The sequence below is a fragment of the Centroberyx affinis genome, unplaced genomic scaffold, assembly GCF_046629955.1.
Source record: "Centroberyx affinis isolate AG114_WGS23_722 - 3 ecotype Tasmania unplaced genomic scaffold, CSIRO-AGI_Caff_v1 ptg003894l_1, whole genome shotgun sequence".
Lineage (NCBI taxonomy): Eukaryota > Metazoa > Chordata > Actinopteri > Beryciformes > Berycidae > Centroberyx > Centroberyx affinis.
In genome coordinates, this window is record NW_027281733.1 from 436,206 (window position 1) to 451,230 (window position 15,025).

General features: G+C 43.6%; 2 protein-coding genes across 3 annotated transcripts; one reads left to right on the plus strand and one right to left on the minus strand.

The window, feature by feature from the left end:
- Positions 1-1,360: 1,360 nt before the first annotated feature.
- On the minus strand, positions 1,361-7,226 carry mrpl38 (mitochondrial ribosomal protein L38). Of its 2 annotated transcripts, none has more exons than XM_071541510.1 (9): positions 7,128-7,226; positions 6,089-6,277; positions 5,885-6,010; positions 5,511-5,713; positions 5,221-5,293; positions 4,886-4,931; positions 3,784-3,942; positions 3,202-3,338; positions 1,361-1,606 (listed from the first exon to the last, which is right to left on the minus strand). In XM_071541510.1, exons 1-9 carry the CDS (start codon positions 7,210-7,212, stop codon positions 1,470-1,472), a joined length of 1,155 nt encoding a protein of 384 aa, XP_071397611.1. In that variant the 5' UTR covers positions 7,213-7,226; the 3' UTR covers positions 1,361-1,469. The 2 variants fall into 2 exon arrangements, with proteins under 2 accessions (XP_071397611.1, XP_071397610.1); XM_071541509.1 differs by having other exon boundaries at positions 5,885-6,016.
- A 478-nt stretch (positions 7,227-7,704) lies between these two features.
- trim65 (tripartite motif containing 65) lies at positions 7,705-12,717 on the plus strand. Its single transcript, XM_071541500.1, has 8 exons — positions 7,705-7,741; positions 8,205-8,661; positions 8,790-8,885; positions 8,965-9,195; positions 9,286-9,454; positions 10,253-10,342; positions 11,416-11,633; positions 12,401-12,717. Exons 2-8 carry the CDS (start codon positions 8,233-8,235, stop codon positions 12,707-12,709), a joined length of 1,542 nt encoding a protein of 513 aa, XP_071397601.1. The 5' UTR covers positions 7,705-7,741; positions 8,205-8,232; the 3' UTR covers positions 12,710-12,717.
- The last annotated feature ends 2,308 nt before the right edge of the window (positions 12,718-15,025 follow it).

Below are 15,025 nucleotides of genomic sequence, written 5' to 3' on the forward strand. Positions count from 1 at the left end.
ATGAATTGATCGTAAAGCCAAATTTACATGACCAAACCCACAAGTCATTAATATTTGCACAATAATTATATGCAAACTTTACATATTTATAAGGGGCACTAGCACAGTCAGCTCGCCTTTCACTGTGCTGCACGAAATGCTCATAGAGCACAGTTCATGAATAGCAAAGGCTCCTTTTTCTGTCATTGAGAATGTTTGCGTGTGCGCAAACGCTTAGCGAATCAGGGCCTCAGTATTCAATGGCTGGTGAGGCTCCTTGAAACTTGTATTGGGTAATACAAGTCTTAAATCTGCTATAGCCACAATGATGACTTTTATAACAGCCACAATTTCCCAAGTTATTTGGGTCTGACAGTAAAACATCTCTTTTAATATGATCCCAGGGATTATATTATAAATATTTGTTTTGTTGTAGTTTAAATCAGGGCTTTTTAAACTTTTTCATGTCATGGACTCGCAAATAGACCCACCGTAAACAGACCCCACTTCACCAGATTTAGTCCCAAGGAGCCAGGAGCAAGGAATTTTAGCTGTTGATTTAGTATTGAACTGAGGAACTGTGTACACTGTAGTGTGGTGGAGAGACAACCTATGAGAGTGAGCTGAGAGTGAAACCTATGATTAGTCATTCTTATGATCACTATTATAGGCCTACATCTTATATTTCATTGGGATAATTTCTAGTAAAGTTTAACTATTCCTCATTTTTTTGGGGAACCCCTGGAATCCTCTCAAGGACCCTTTGAGGTCCCCGGACCATACCACTGGTTTAAACTATGTAGAAATTAAAAAACAGACATGTTCCCAAACCACATTTGCTGGTACTTAAAATAAAATAGGGAATTAATATATATATATCACAGACACACTAATGTGGAGATAAAATTTGTAAATTAAATTATGTCTTGAAATTAAGATTATTTGTATTCACTTCCCTTATGGCAGCTCAGTAGTGAGAGTTAGATCAGAAGTAGTTTGTCTACAGGATGCAGATGTGCAGTTGTTTATTTTACAACTTTATAAATATACTGTATATATTAGTGTATGTTTCAGGTGAGGTAAAAAACAGCTGTCTCCAGATTTGGTCTTAGCACTCCATTGGTGCAAGGAGAAAGGTCTGGTAGAAACTTTGCCAGAGAGGCAAAATGGCAGAAAGAAAAAAAAAGTTGTAATTCTCCTAATGATGGAGGATGAGCATAAATGCATAATTATTCCATTCAAGACCTTGTATGGTGTTTGGGTCATTAACAACCATTTTTCGTTGTTACTGTCAACTTGTCTGAATGTTTAGAAGAGCAGGTACGTTGACCAAGACAGTTTTTATAGACGAAGATACTGAACTCTAGATACTCTTGACATGAATACAAAAAATGCTTTATTATATTAACACATACATATGTCAACCATAATTCCACATTTGTGAGAAGATGTGATGCAGAGGTTGTCAATCGTGTGTGTGTGTTTCATAATCAATATATTCCATAGGTATGCTCCTTTCCATCTCTGTATCTGTCCAGGTAGCGTAGAGGCTGTCTATGTGGGTACTTGACCTGTGGAGGGTGGTAGACTGGAGGCCAAACAAACTCGAACACCGGCTCCTTCATGTCTGTAGGGCGAAACAGAGTCAACGATCAGACTTCTAATTACTGAAAGACAAGCAATCCTCACACACGCTAAATTCAGTCTGCATCTCCTCTGAGACACTCCTGAATGTAGGTCTTGTACAAGTTTTTTGTCCAAATTGTGAATTTAGCATTTCTATCAACTACAGCAGTGATTCTCAACCTTTTTCATATCAAGGACCCCTAATTTAGTCCACATTAGAGCCACAGACCCCCATTTGATGAGATTTTGTCTCTCTGACCCAAATCTGAGAATATTTGTATGTTAGATATGATTTTGTCCAGAATTCCATGACTATCTGTATTGTAGGTAGAGAGATAACAGTGAAATTGTGACCAAAATACTAATTCTTCTACATTTTTAATTGTGTTAACTTCTTATAAATGAAATAATGGTGACTTTTAAAAATTCATCAATATGCTGGGGACCCCCTGGAACCCTCTCAAGGACCCCTGGTGGTCCCTGGACCCCCCGTTGAGAACCACTGAACTACAGGGTTTCTGCAGATTTCAGAAACTCAAATTTAAGACTTTAAGACATTTTTAAAGAGTAACTAAACCCCAAACCCAAATCTGTGGTGAAGCCTGACACCTAATGGTGAAAAGTAGGGTAATGAACTGGCCGTCTGCTATGGCTGGTCTTTGTGCCCGGTGATGTCACCACCTATTGTACTTTATAGAAGGTGACATCACCTGGCACAAAGACCAGCCAATAGCAGATGGCCAGTTCAGTACCTTACTTTTCACCATTCCTGTCCACTACTGCTGGTCCCGTTAACATTTTTTGCTGGAACTACACAATTCATAGCATTTGCCTTATTCTGTTTGCCTTCCTGTCCAACTCTACTTCGACTAGATATCTCTGTCAGTACCAGTGTCTGATTTCATATTTGCATTCAAATAAAAAAATAAACCTGCTATTACATTGTGAAAAATAAAGACCGTTAATGATTACATTTAAGGTATTTTAATACTTTTTAAAGGCCTTAAAGCTAACAGGCTGTGAAATCAGAAAGTACGTAACACTGAATGACAAACTTTAGCAGATTGCTAGTCTCTCTGTTGTACAGTTGCATAAACCTGTAGATAATCTAAGAATAGGGCTCACATTTGACGAGGAGCATCACATACAAGAATCGTCTGTGATGGGGTTTCCCAGCAGAACCCTACAACATTAGCTATGCTAACCATCGGCGCAGACTTCCCCTTAACTTGAAATCCCATCGGGATGGCAAAACTTGCACCTTAAATCATTGTGAAAGTCATATCGTGAAAACCCAGTGTAAAACTCAATGAGGTCCCAACTCAGCTAATAGTAACAGACTCCTTACTGATCTTTCAAAAATACTGACTGGATTTGCCAGAAGGCTAGAAAGTCCCCGTCTAATCACAACCACTTGTAGGCAATCGAAGATGTAGAGAGTAAGGATTTTATTGGAAGGGTCTTTTTTTTGGTGTTGGTGTTGCTGCAATGGCCTGGCCTGACTTTGAAGCAGGAGAAAGACCAAGCCTGCGCTGTATTTGTGTGTGTGAAAGTGTGTGTGTGTGTGTGTGTGTGTGTGTGTGTGTGTGGACTTACTGAGTGTGTTGTGAAAGGTGTTGGTGACGGATTCATCCCACTGGCACTGGAAGAAAGCCAGGCCTACCGGTGTCATGTTGTCCTGGTGCTTCCTGTAGAAATCCACCGTCTTAAATGTACGATCCGCCAGAGAGTGGCTGGGTAGGAGGGACAAAACATGCTCAGTGTGTTTCTATATGAAACGAGATACATACATAAACACACCAGTTTATATTATGCTTGTGAATACAATCCGCTGTCTTACATTCCTTAACCCCAGCCAACCCTAACTCTCACACTAACTAAGCCCCTAATGCTTAAAAAAAAAAACTTTTCCAAGTGAGGACTGAAAAAATGTCCTCTTTTTGAAAGATTTTTTGAAAGAATGCATCTTTAGGTAACGATTTGAAAACCTGCAACTTTAATACCCACAAACCACGTAACACATAACGCTTTTCTGTATTGCAGCCCCAACTGCATGATTTAGGCTGATAAGACGGGTTTATTCTGCAGTAACATGAATGATCTGGCTGTGATATTTAACAATATGAAAACGCGCTACGAGCAGAAACTTCACTCCTGTGCAGTGATGCCGTCCCTCACCACGGAGACTGCCTGACGTCTCCTTGGAAGTCGATGGGTCCGTCCTGCTTGAAGAGGACGTAAATGTAGCGGTGGAAGCCTGTTCCTTTGGCAGGGAAGGGAGCCAGGTAGTGACACAACTCGTCCCCGGACTGCACCGCGCCCCCCGGTATGTTCCCCCTGCAGAGACACAGGGGACACGGGTTCAGGATCAGTGACGTAGCGGCAGATAGAAACTGGGTAAAGAGCGAGCTCCCGTGATCACCATGAGGCAAACGGCAACAAATATGGACAAACAAAATGAGTCTTAGAGAAAACTGTCTTCTAATCACATATATTTTATATTCTTGAAAAGAACTTGTTACTAGAAGCTATACAATGGATTTATATCAAAGATTTACATTAGCTGACAAAGGTGAGTAAGCTGAGTTTAGGTGGGTTTCTCCTCCACTACATCCTTTGTGAAATTATCACAATGTGCAATCACTATGATGGGCCTTTCTCAAGAGGCATTCAGAAAAAAGTTGATGTGGAAGACTGCATTACTTAAGTCACATTAGGGCTGGTCGATATGGTTGAAATCAATATCATGATAATCATAAGGATTTTTCTCAATATCAATATATATCACGATATGGTTCATGTATGCAAAATCACGTTAAATAATCAAATTAATGTTCATATCATTGAACCAAATGGTAATGTTAGGTGTGATGTCAAACAAAACAGAAATATTCAAATAATATTCCTACCATACCTCATTTTATGAGAGTTTTTAAGTAAAATTTGCTTGTCATCATCCATTCATACAGCAGAAATGTGTGTCACGATATCAAAATATCTTCATATCATCACGATATGATTCCACTGAAAGACGATAAACGATAATATTGAATTATCGCCCAGCCCTAAGTCACATCACTAAACCAAGCACATATTGTTGTCTGGGAAATGATCTTTGAGTCGACTGACCCTTCACTGAACTGCCTGGTTAAGTAAAGCTTTTGAAAATGTCATAATTTTTATGAGATGACAAAAGTGATCCAAGTCCATGTCATGTTAATAAGTTATTTGAGAATATTGTAAAAAAAAAAAAAAAAAAAAAAGGGGCTGTAATACTTACACTAGCCAGTGCACATACTCCCCCTCACTGTCAAGGAGATGCTCATCTGAAAAAGACACAAGCCATAAAATGTTAATAATTTGTCTGTTGTGACGGTTGATCCCTACAGACAAAGACACTAACCGCATATTCAATATCTATACACTGTCATACAGTGCCTCCATGTGGATTTTCATTAGAATAACAAAATATGATGGGGAATGCAGTAAAAGGCAGTTGTGTTCAGTTCACAAAAATCATCCTGATTTTAGGAAAAAGAAGGAATTTTTCACAGACATTAACTAGCTCCTGTGTTTTTCAGCCACAGCTGATGTTATTTCCAAAAAGACACTGACCTGGACAGGTGAGCAGCAGCGTCCACAGAGAGCCCTCCTCTGCCTCAAAGCTGACCTGAGGACCAGATGCCGCCTACAAGATAGAGCATGGAGCACAGCCAGGGAATACACATAAAGTTGGATAGAGGGCAAAAAAGTGAAAAGACAAGTGAAGAAAATGAAATAAGGATGCAGGATGTCGGGACGGAATGAGGGGTGAGAAAAGGCAGCAAGTACTTTAAGGGGTGTCATCCCTCAAAACGTCAGTCGGAGAACAAGATTAGGATTAAACTCCCATTCCTTTAACCTACTTCAGTAGGTGTCAGCCGATTCCCATAATGCACTTGGCCGCTGTTGTCCTGGCCATAGCGGACCCGGAGTGAGACGTGAGGTAGAAAATAGGCCATGGGGAAGAGGTCTCTGAAGACTCCGTAGTGCTCTGCCAGTCTCCGTACATGAAACGGACCGCTGCTCTTCTCCCAGGTTTCCTGCACTCGATCCAGAGGGATCTTGACTGTGGGGACAGAAGACTGAACGTTTAATACACGACAAGTGGGGGCGACATGCAGGGCTGCAAGCTGAATATGAACTAAGCACGATTCCAAACTGTAACTGTAAGGAAGATTAAATCTATCCATTAGAGAAGCTCAAGGATTCAGTTTCTGGTCGGTCTGGGCAGGCTTACGTGTGCGCAGACGGGACGCCCTCTCCAGCTCCACGTTCTTCTTGTTCTCCTTCACCACCTGCTTCCTCTCCCTCGCGTCTTTCATCCCGTGGGGTCGGCTTTGCGGCAGTCCGATGTTCACCCGCTCTGCACCTGCGCCACAGCAACACACCCTAAGACTCTGAAGCGGTGATCGATCTAATGACCGCAAAATGAGATACTTACCATGCTCGGGGTCTCTTTTCTCCACGTGCTTCCTGTAGGTGTTCCACCAGACCGCCTTGTTGTTTTCCTCCTCGGCCTGTCTGAAGTAACGAGTGTAGCTGCGATACTTCTCTAACGATTCCAGGTGTTCATGGTCAATATCCTCATTCGGCATGGGACCCAATGGAGGGGTCCATCGGCAGAAGAATGCTGTTGTATGTAAACATCCCAAAAGTCTTGTTAGATGATGGTATTTTTCGTGTGTACCCCATTTCCCCAAGGGATTACTAGGTCTCATGTGATCTAATTTACCCGCAACTGCTGAGTAGAAAGCACCTCATGATATTGTCCACTTTTTCCAAGCTGTCATGCACAATTTTGGAGGTAGGTAGCACCCCACATGAGTCTGTCCATTCAGGGAAGTGATGCTGGGGTGGCTAGTACTCACCCTCCAATGTTACTCATTGACAGCTGGCTTAGGTAGCTACAAGCTACCCGTTACATGCCAAACTCAATTCAAAAATCTGGTAGTTTTATGTGGCCTTGCTTATCGCCCAAGGTACCTGGCAGAGCATGACTTTTTTTTAATTGTTAGGATACTTCAATATAACGTTTATCCGGTAACAGTATAACGTCACATCCAATACATCAAGTAACGCTTTCAGTAATATTTCAGCTTTTATGTTTGGTTCGCCTATTGTACCCCAATCTTCTTGCACCAAAATAACCTTGTTGGGCGGTAGCGAGCATTGTGTACGAATTCGTAAAGGTTGAAGTGCTGCTTGGTGGATCCGATGGATGCCGACTTGGTGAGTGGCTCCTAACGATTGGCAAAAATATATTAACTTTGTTCTACTATATATGAACCTTTGACGACGAGCATGGTCACATTAAATTGTCATATATGTATGGAGTATGGCATCAGGGCTCGCTTCAAGCCAGGGCTACTTAACCTAATAACTAAACATGCACAATACAAACGCGTGGTACACAGTAAATGACCCGGGCACGCCACCCCTCAATTTGAACCCAATATAACACAATACTACCGTTATCATACCTGTTGTACCAAATGTCCTGGCATTATTGACCCCTAAATCTGTCCCAGTCTTTAAAGCAGCGGTGCACACCATGCGCAACGCCATCTTGGATAGAGTGACGTTGATCGCTGCTTTGCTGCTTTGTCGTAAATGCGACTTGTCGAGCTGTCAAGTGCTTTTAGTTGCAAATAATAAGAAAATGGACGAGGTAACAAAGGTTGTTTTGTAGTAGGTGTTGTTTTATTTTAGAATCACGTGATATAGAGTTACTCTGTGCTGTGGTGGCAGAATGTAGAGAAGAAAATCCACGTCGGTCATATGATTGATCTTTTGACAAAAATGGTTGTATGCTTCACTTTTACCATTAATTGGTGACACAGCTTCTATTCTGTCCGCTCCCGAAACGTCAACTGCCAGCACACCGGCAACTCGGGTACCATACAAACACTCCTACATTGACCGTCCTATTTATTGATTACTTTGTTGGGTCGTTCGTGTGTGTTCATCCCTTCACCCGTATTTCCCGGCAGGACCTGAAGGCAGCAATTTTTGCGTATATCGTCATCAGTGAAGCTTCAACTGACGACCCTCTGTGTTCACACAATCAGATGCTCTGCATGGATGTATTGAACTGGTAAGAATCAGTTATAGTATTATCATTGTGAGATGTCGATGGGAGGGTTACAAAATGGGGCAATAATCTAGACTCTAAATCGCTAAACTGGACTATATTCACTAGTTTATGCCGCCCAGAGTCCTAGCTAACGTAAACTGACTTGAATCGAGGCTAGCTAACGTTAGCTCTTCCTTCCAGTTGGCTAAGTTAATGTGTGTTAGCTAACGTTACCACCTGTACTGATCTGCTATATTGCTGCTTGACCATGGCTATGACTGCTGCACAGCCTGTTATCTGATAGTATCAGTAATGAGGGCAAGCATTTAAGACAAAGTTTGCTGCCCTCCCCTCAATCAATACTCATGTAATAGGTTTAAAATTGTGATAGTAGCCACTAATACACAAAGGTGAGACAGGCCAGGTACTTTCACCACACTATTGAACTGTATGACATCATGACCAACCTGTTCTCCCTCCACAGAGACAAGGTGTGTGCTCATTCTTCCGAGATGGACTGTCAGAATCAAAATTTGACCTGCGCCATTTGCCTGGACCGGTTCCGAGTCCCTGTCACCATCCCCTGCGGTCACACCTTCTGCCACAAGTGCATCACGGTTCACTGGGACACACAGAGCAAGGCAGATGTCGGACCTCAGTGCCCCTTCTGCAACGAGAAATTCGCCACCAGGCCCGTTCTCAAGCGCAACGTGTCCCTCTCCGTCTTGACCGAGGCCGCGAACAGCACCAACCCCTCCTGCAGAGAGTCGCTGATGAGGGGGAGCGAAGCGGCGAGGGCCATGGTGCTGTGCGATCGCCATAAGAAGCCGCTGGTGTATTACTGCAAGCAGGACAAAATGTCTGTGTGCTGCGAGTGTGCCGTCTCCGAATGCGCGAACCATCAGATGGTGTTGTTGGAGGCAGAAAGGGAAAATCAAGAGGTATACAAACACACATTTTCAAGTTTAAAACAGCAGAGACCAGCAGAGGACACTGCCAGTCATAAACTGAACTGGTGCAAGTTGTCTTCATTGAGCCTACTGTCTAATTCTGATGCATTTGTCTCCAGCTGCTACTGCAAAGGAAGAGTATGGAGGCGGGAAAACTCCTGGAAGAGACGGAGAAAAGTATTGGCGAGCTTACTGAGAACATCAGCAAAGCCAAGGTAAGTTCCCGATTTAAGCCTTCTTCCATTCCTCCGAGTCCTCCAAGCAGGTACATAATTCAGCCTTTTCCATCAATAGGTGACTCTACAGCAGACTTCAGCCTGGGTGAACACCAAGTTCTCCACACTGATGAAGGTGCTGGCCGAGAAGCAGGAGGCCACGGAGCACTTCATAGAGGAGGAGAAAGAGGATGCCCTCTCTCAGGCGGAGGCCAGGCTAGCCGAACTTCAGGAGCGGGCCCAGAAGCTCCGAGAGAGCCAAGTCCAGATAGCGGCCCTGCACAACCTCTCCGACACTCAGCTCATCAAGGTTTGCGTCGCTGCCTCTTCTCTCTGTCGCCGCTAGAAATGACAGCGGGTCCTGTGACCTGTTTCCCCGCAATGCCCTGTCTCTTCACAGGAATCGCTGCTGGTGGAGGTTCCGCATTTCCAGGACATCCCGGTGGAGGTAACGCCTAACCTGCAGGATCGGCTAAACGGCGTCACGGACGTCCTGTCCCGGGTGTCCAAGCTGGTGTCGGAGGACCTGGAGAAAGCTGTGTGCACCGCTGTGGGTCAGGACAAGCAAGGTGACCCGGCTTCTGGCCCAATGTCTCATCAGTTCAGCTTAACTTGAGCTGCCAGCAGTTCAGTTTGGAGTTATTGTCGGGCATGCATTTATTTTGTAATACTTTAGTAGTATTTGTTGACCTGTTAATGTGTATATAAGATGTGAATTCACATATGTATCTCATTCATATTCTGAAAAACAGCCTTATTTCTGGCTTGATGACCATGCATTTTTGAGTTTATGTAATTGGTTTTGAAATGGTTTCATAAACACAACAGTTGTAGAAACTTCTCAACCCATAGAGGACTATGGAATCCCTCAGTTGCAGATAAAACATAAAGTTGTGAGGCTTTTATCCGACAACGATGATATGTGTAATTTTTTCTCTGTATAATTGTACTTTTTTCCATCAGTTCTGTATTGGAATATGTATTCTGCTGTTTTTTGTTTTTTGCACACCAATCATAATGCTTGAATTGATATTTTCCTACGTTTCATTCATACATTTCTACTTGTCTACTTTCTAAATATGTGCTGGAAGTTCCAGTTGTTGTTTTATAGCCCCATTTACCCGATCCTCATTTGTTTTTCTTTGCTGTATCGTATTACTCTTTGGCCGCTGAAACGACCCAGTTTCCCTATGTGGATCATTAAAGTTTCATCTTGGAATTAGTTAGTGGGGTTAGGAACAACAAAGTGGTAAAAGAAGAGTAAAGTAATAGTATAAAAAACTCTCTTTATTGCTTTTCTACCCTTTCTTTTCCCTTCATCTCTGACATTTTACTTCCTGTTCTCATGCTGGTCATGTGGTCTCCAGGTTCTCCTCAGGATAAGCGTCCAGTCCTAGCTGTGGTTCCCAGTCCCGCTGCTCCGTGCCACCCTACTGGGAAGGAGGGCCTCAGCGCTTGTAAGTCCCATCACACATTTTACATTACATTCACATTTTAGATATTTAGCTGATGCTCTTATCCAGAGCAGCTTACGAGGAGTGCAGCGGTAGACGGCAGCAGGATATCCCATCCCACTACTATAATTGGAGAGCGGTTTGTGTGTTTGTGTCCCGCCATGGAGGAGAGGAGAGGAGAGGAGAGGAGGAGACAAGGAGACAAGGACAGGACAGGAGAGGAGAGGAGAGAGGAGAAGAGACAAGGAGAGGAGGAGAGGAGACAAGAAGAGGAGAGAGGAGAGGAGACAAGGAGAGGAGAGGGAAGAGGAGACAAGGAGAGGGGAGAGGAGGCAAGGAGAGGAGAGGGGAGAGGAGACGAGGAGAGGAGACAAGGAGAGGAGAGAGGAGACAAGGAGAGAAGAAAGGAGAGGAGAGGAGGAGGTTATAAATTCTAGTCTGAAAAACCTGTGATTTCCAGGAAATGTGGTGGACAGATAGGCATTGGGCCATGGTGCAACTGATTAGATTTTGGTGGTGATCTGGATTTCCATGACGAGACAATTATCGTTTTTTTTAGCCAGAACTGTGAATCTAACAGAGAAAGACTTGATTCCAGATCCTAAGGGTATTTTTGTAGGGTCAAGAAGTCAATTTGGGGAGTCCTGGTGGCTCAGTTGGTTAAGTCACAAACCATGTAACTGTGACTTCCGGAGTTCAGATCTGGCATGGGACCTTTGTCACATGTCATCACTCTCTGTCTCTCTGTCTCTCTGTCTCTCTCTTTCTCTCTCTCTCTCTCTCAAATAAAGAAGTCATGTTCACTTAAAATTTAAGGAATGATGTCCTTGGGTGTACCAGGTTGGATATTTGTTCAGCGTTGGCGGAGGTTCTGCTGTCCGAGTGTGTTCTAGTTTAGATTTCATATGTAATGGCTAGGACTGCAAACTGTATTAGACATTGATTAATATTGCCTTGGCCAATTTAGCACCAGGGCTTTGGAAGAAGATGTGACGATTCAGTGTAGCCATTGCGTCAGAGCGTGTATATCAGCCCCTCCTTGAATCTGTGGATGATTCCATTCTTCATTATTACAGACAGATGCTCTCTGACCTTTGACCCTCGCACGGCCAACGGGCATCTACTTCTGTCCCTGGAAAACCGGAGGGCGGAGCACCTGACCTCCGGGCCCCGGCCCGTCCCCGCCCACGAGGCCCGCTTCGACCACACCTGGCAGGTGCTCTGCTTTCAGGGCTTCACCCACGGGCAGCACTACTGGGAGCTGGAGGTGTCCAAGCCATGGGCCTATCTCGGGGTAAAGAGGCCCTGCATGTCGCGATTACACATTGTAGTTCATGTCAAAGAGGATCGTAACATTTTTGATATAATGAGTGCAAGATTTGATTAGTCAGGCTGCTATGAACAGGATTCAGGCATCTAAACGTTTGGACACTCCTGATTGAATGTACTGTTCCTCATTATCTTAAAGTCATTTTGATGTAAAGGCTTATTCTTAAATGCTTGAAATGTGTTTCTTAGACAAATATAAATAGTGAAGTTGATGCCTATGTATGAATTTATTTCCAAAACCTTTGCCTTTCCATCAAGGCAAAGGGCGGCTACTTTAAAGAATCTAAAATATAAGATAGTTTATTTGTTTAACACTTTTTTGGTCGCTCTATTTGTGTTATTCTATAGTTTTGATGTCTTTACTATTATTCTAAAATGTAGAAAATGGCAAATGTGTCCAAACTTTTGACTGGTAATGTATGTGTATATTTTAATAACTTTTTGGCAGGACAAGTAAACTTAAAAACATTATCTGCTAATAATAATCTTCCTGGCCAAATTAAGTAAAATGTATTTTTCATAGAAATATGTCAAAGTTTACAGATGTTTAGGCTCCACTGCTTTGTGTAGAGCCAGTGTGAGAGGCAGCCAATCAGGAGCCTGTTTGATACAGAGCCGCTGGTTTGCTTAGGGTCCGCTACAGGACAGCGTGGAACGTGATGCTTAGGACATACAGTAAGTATTATGAAGGACTTTCTTTGTGCCACTCACGCCGAGCCGCTCTCTCGCCAGGTGACCTACGACACCATCCCCAGGAAGGAGAAGGGCAAGCGGTGCATGGTGGGGATGAACGAGCTGTCCTGGAGCCTGCAGCTGGACGAGCGGCAGCTGAGCGCCTGGCACAACGGCCGGCGGGAGACGGTGGTCGGCCACTCCCACCACAGCCGCATCGGCATGCTGCTGGACTACGAGGCGGGGACGCTGACCTACTACGGGGACGGGCAGACCAGGCTCCACGCTTTCCACTGTGCCTTCACCCAGGAGCTGTTCCCCGCCTGCTGGATAGGGGAGGGCGTCAGCATCACCCTCTGCTCCACATGAGCCGACCCGCGCGAGAGGTGAAGAAAGGAGTTCGGTGATCAGCGACGACCTGAGAAGAAGCACTATCAAATACGGGCCCTAGCTGGCTCAAGGTAGAAGAAGATGCCCTTAACCATTTAGGAGATTTTTTTTTATCTCTCTTTTTTCCCCCTTTATAATGGCTCTCATCTTAACATGTTTTAGCTACAAGAAGAACTGACTGTATGAAAAGTTAGGGGCATCCTCTCCCAACAACTGGCTAATTGGCCCTGGCTAATTAGTGTTCTTATTCACCATATGGCAGTGACATACCTGAGGCAGTGGTCACAAACTCTGGACCTAAACGGCTTTAGGGTGTGAAGGTTCTAGTTCAAGGCCAGCACTTTTGTTTTTTCTAAGTATGAATGAAATAATCTTGAACTTTAGATAGATTAGATGTGCTTTTTCAGGGCTAAGTCAGCTTAGCCTACTTAAGTCTACACAATATTATTTTGAGTTTTCTTGGTCTACTGCAAAGCAATAAGTATTCATTACTGGTGGGTGGGCTTACAGGTATGTGTCACAATTGGGAAGTGGCTCAAATTATAAAATCATACATCATTGATTTGTAAAATCCATGTCTAGGACTTCCAATCAACAGAATTGGACAACAAGCATTCCTAAGATTCATAATGTGTTCACTCTTTGTGAAACTCGTGTTTTTTTCTTCAGGCTTACATGAATATATGAATGCTTGTTGGCCAATTAGAAACCATGAGCTTCTGATGGAGTTTACTCATTGTGTTGCTTTGCCAGTGGTGGGCTAGAACTAAAACTGGTCAACCCTGTATTTCTTTTCCTCATTGGACAAAGGAGAAGACCATATTGTCATGGACACAGATTTTGGAACGTGGCACATATACAATATGGTTGTTTTTGCAAATGCACAACCTTTCTAGGGTGATAGTGTATGTTGCCAACTTGTATTGCACATATGCCAAATTCTTAATATCCATGATACTATAGTCTCTTCTTTGTTCTGACTCATTGGATCCAAGCTTGTCACTGACCACTGTCTTTGTCCAGTCCGACCGCTCCGCTCTGGAGGTAGAATTCAATCCACAGAAGGAGGCGAGCCGCTTGATCACATGGCCTGTGTAGGACAATAAGCCACTCCAAGGTGTAGTGGGCCCACTCATGGGATGTGAGACTTTGTCCTGTTAAATCTGCAACTCCTTTCTTTCTCCCATAAGCGATGTAGGTGACGCCCGAATCACCGTGAGGTTGTGCATTGCTACTGAGGATACATAGCCGAAAACGGACCACTTCTTAAACCTTGGGATCTTAACAGGATTGCACAAACCAGTCGCCCTGACGTTACAATCCCGAACCTGTGATGCTGACGGTGTTGTGATGGAATCTGCTGTACTGTACAGATGTTTTTAATGGGCTTTTGGCCTTTTTGACTTTACCATGAGCACTCAGAAAGCATAGCTGTGACCTTGGAATGTTGAAGAACTGGAGGCTCAGGACATCAGACACCAGTCTTTGGGAAAACGGTTGTGGATTTGCACAAGTTGTCCGGAAGCACAGACCAGGACTACTGACTGAGTGAGAAGGGAAAAGCACATTTCAAGGCTGCTAAAGCCGGATGACATTTCACCTTAACCCCCTGCTGACTATGGAATAGATGTTTATGCTAATGCACTATGCTGTTTTGAAAGTGGACATTCAGTAAACCCACCCATCAACGTGTGATATAGCAATATTTAGCGTAGAAATGAACACAAAAACACTCACATTTCACATGAATCAAGAATCCATTTAATAAAATCCAATCCAATGCATACATGCATTAGTTGCTGTTGAGATCATGCTTTGTTTTGTCCACATTACTTTTTTTTTTGCCGTTTAAAATAAATTACTCAATAAATTAGTTTGAAATAAATACAGAGCTTTATTAATATACACACAGCCATGACAGAGCAAACAGGGGCCCGATGCATAGCGTTCTGAAAGTGCAAAGAATCAGCCACGGATGTGCCACAGATACAGTATATAGATTAGTGACAATAGAGGAAGGAAGAGTAGAGGCCAGACGCTAAGGTGCTCGGATCAGATTTAAAGATCGACCTCAAACATGTCAGTTAAGATCACAACCACGAAAAGTAGAAACATAGAGAAGATCCTCCGACGAGCCCGCGTGTGTTTTTTGTTTTTTTTATCGTTAGGTTCGAGAGTGAAATGTACATTAGAACAGTGGAGGGTGAAGCGGGCCGGCGGCGAGAGACTGACCGCGCGCGCATGTGTGTGTGTGTGTGTGTGTGTGTGTGTTCTCGAATGTTCAGAGGCGTGACA

What these genes read in the sequence shown, in the direction of transcription:
- mrpl38 (XM_071541509.1), bottom strand. Translation starts at nt 7,212, where the DNA reads ATGGCGTTGCGCATGGTGTGCACCGCTGCTTTAAAGACTGGGACAGAT. An exon ending in CAGGACATTTGGTACAACAG is followed by an intron (nt 6,278 to 7,127) that starts GTATGATAACGG and finishes TACATACAACAG; the next exon opens with CATTCTTCTGCCGATGGACC. An exon ending in GAGTATGTGCACTGGCTAGT is followed by an intron (nt 3,943 to 4,885) that starts GTAAGTATTACA and finishes GTGTCTCTGCAG; the next exon opens with GGGGAACATACCGGGGGGCG.
- trim65 (XM_071541500.1), top strand. Translation starts at nt 8,233, where the DNA reads ATGGACTGTCAGAATCAAAATTTGACCTGCGCCATTTGCCTGGACCGG. An exon ending in CAGAAAGGGAAAATCAAGAG is followed by an intron (nt 8,662 to 8,789) that starts GTATACAAACAC and finishes ATTTGTCTCCAG; the next exon opens with CTGCTACTGCAAAGGAAGAG. An exon ending in AGCCATGGGCCTATCTCGGG is followed by an intron (nt 11,634 to 12,400) that starts GTAAAGAGGCCC and finishes CTCTCTCGCCAG; the next exon opens with GTGACCTACGACACCATCCC.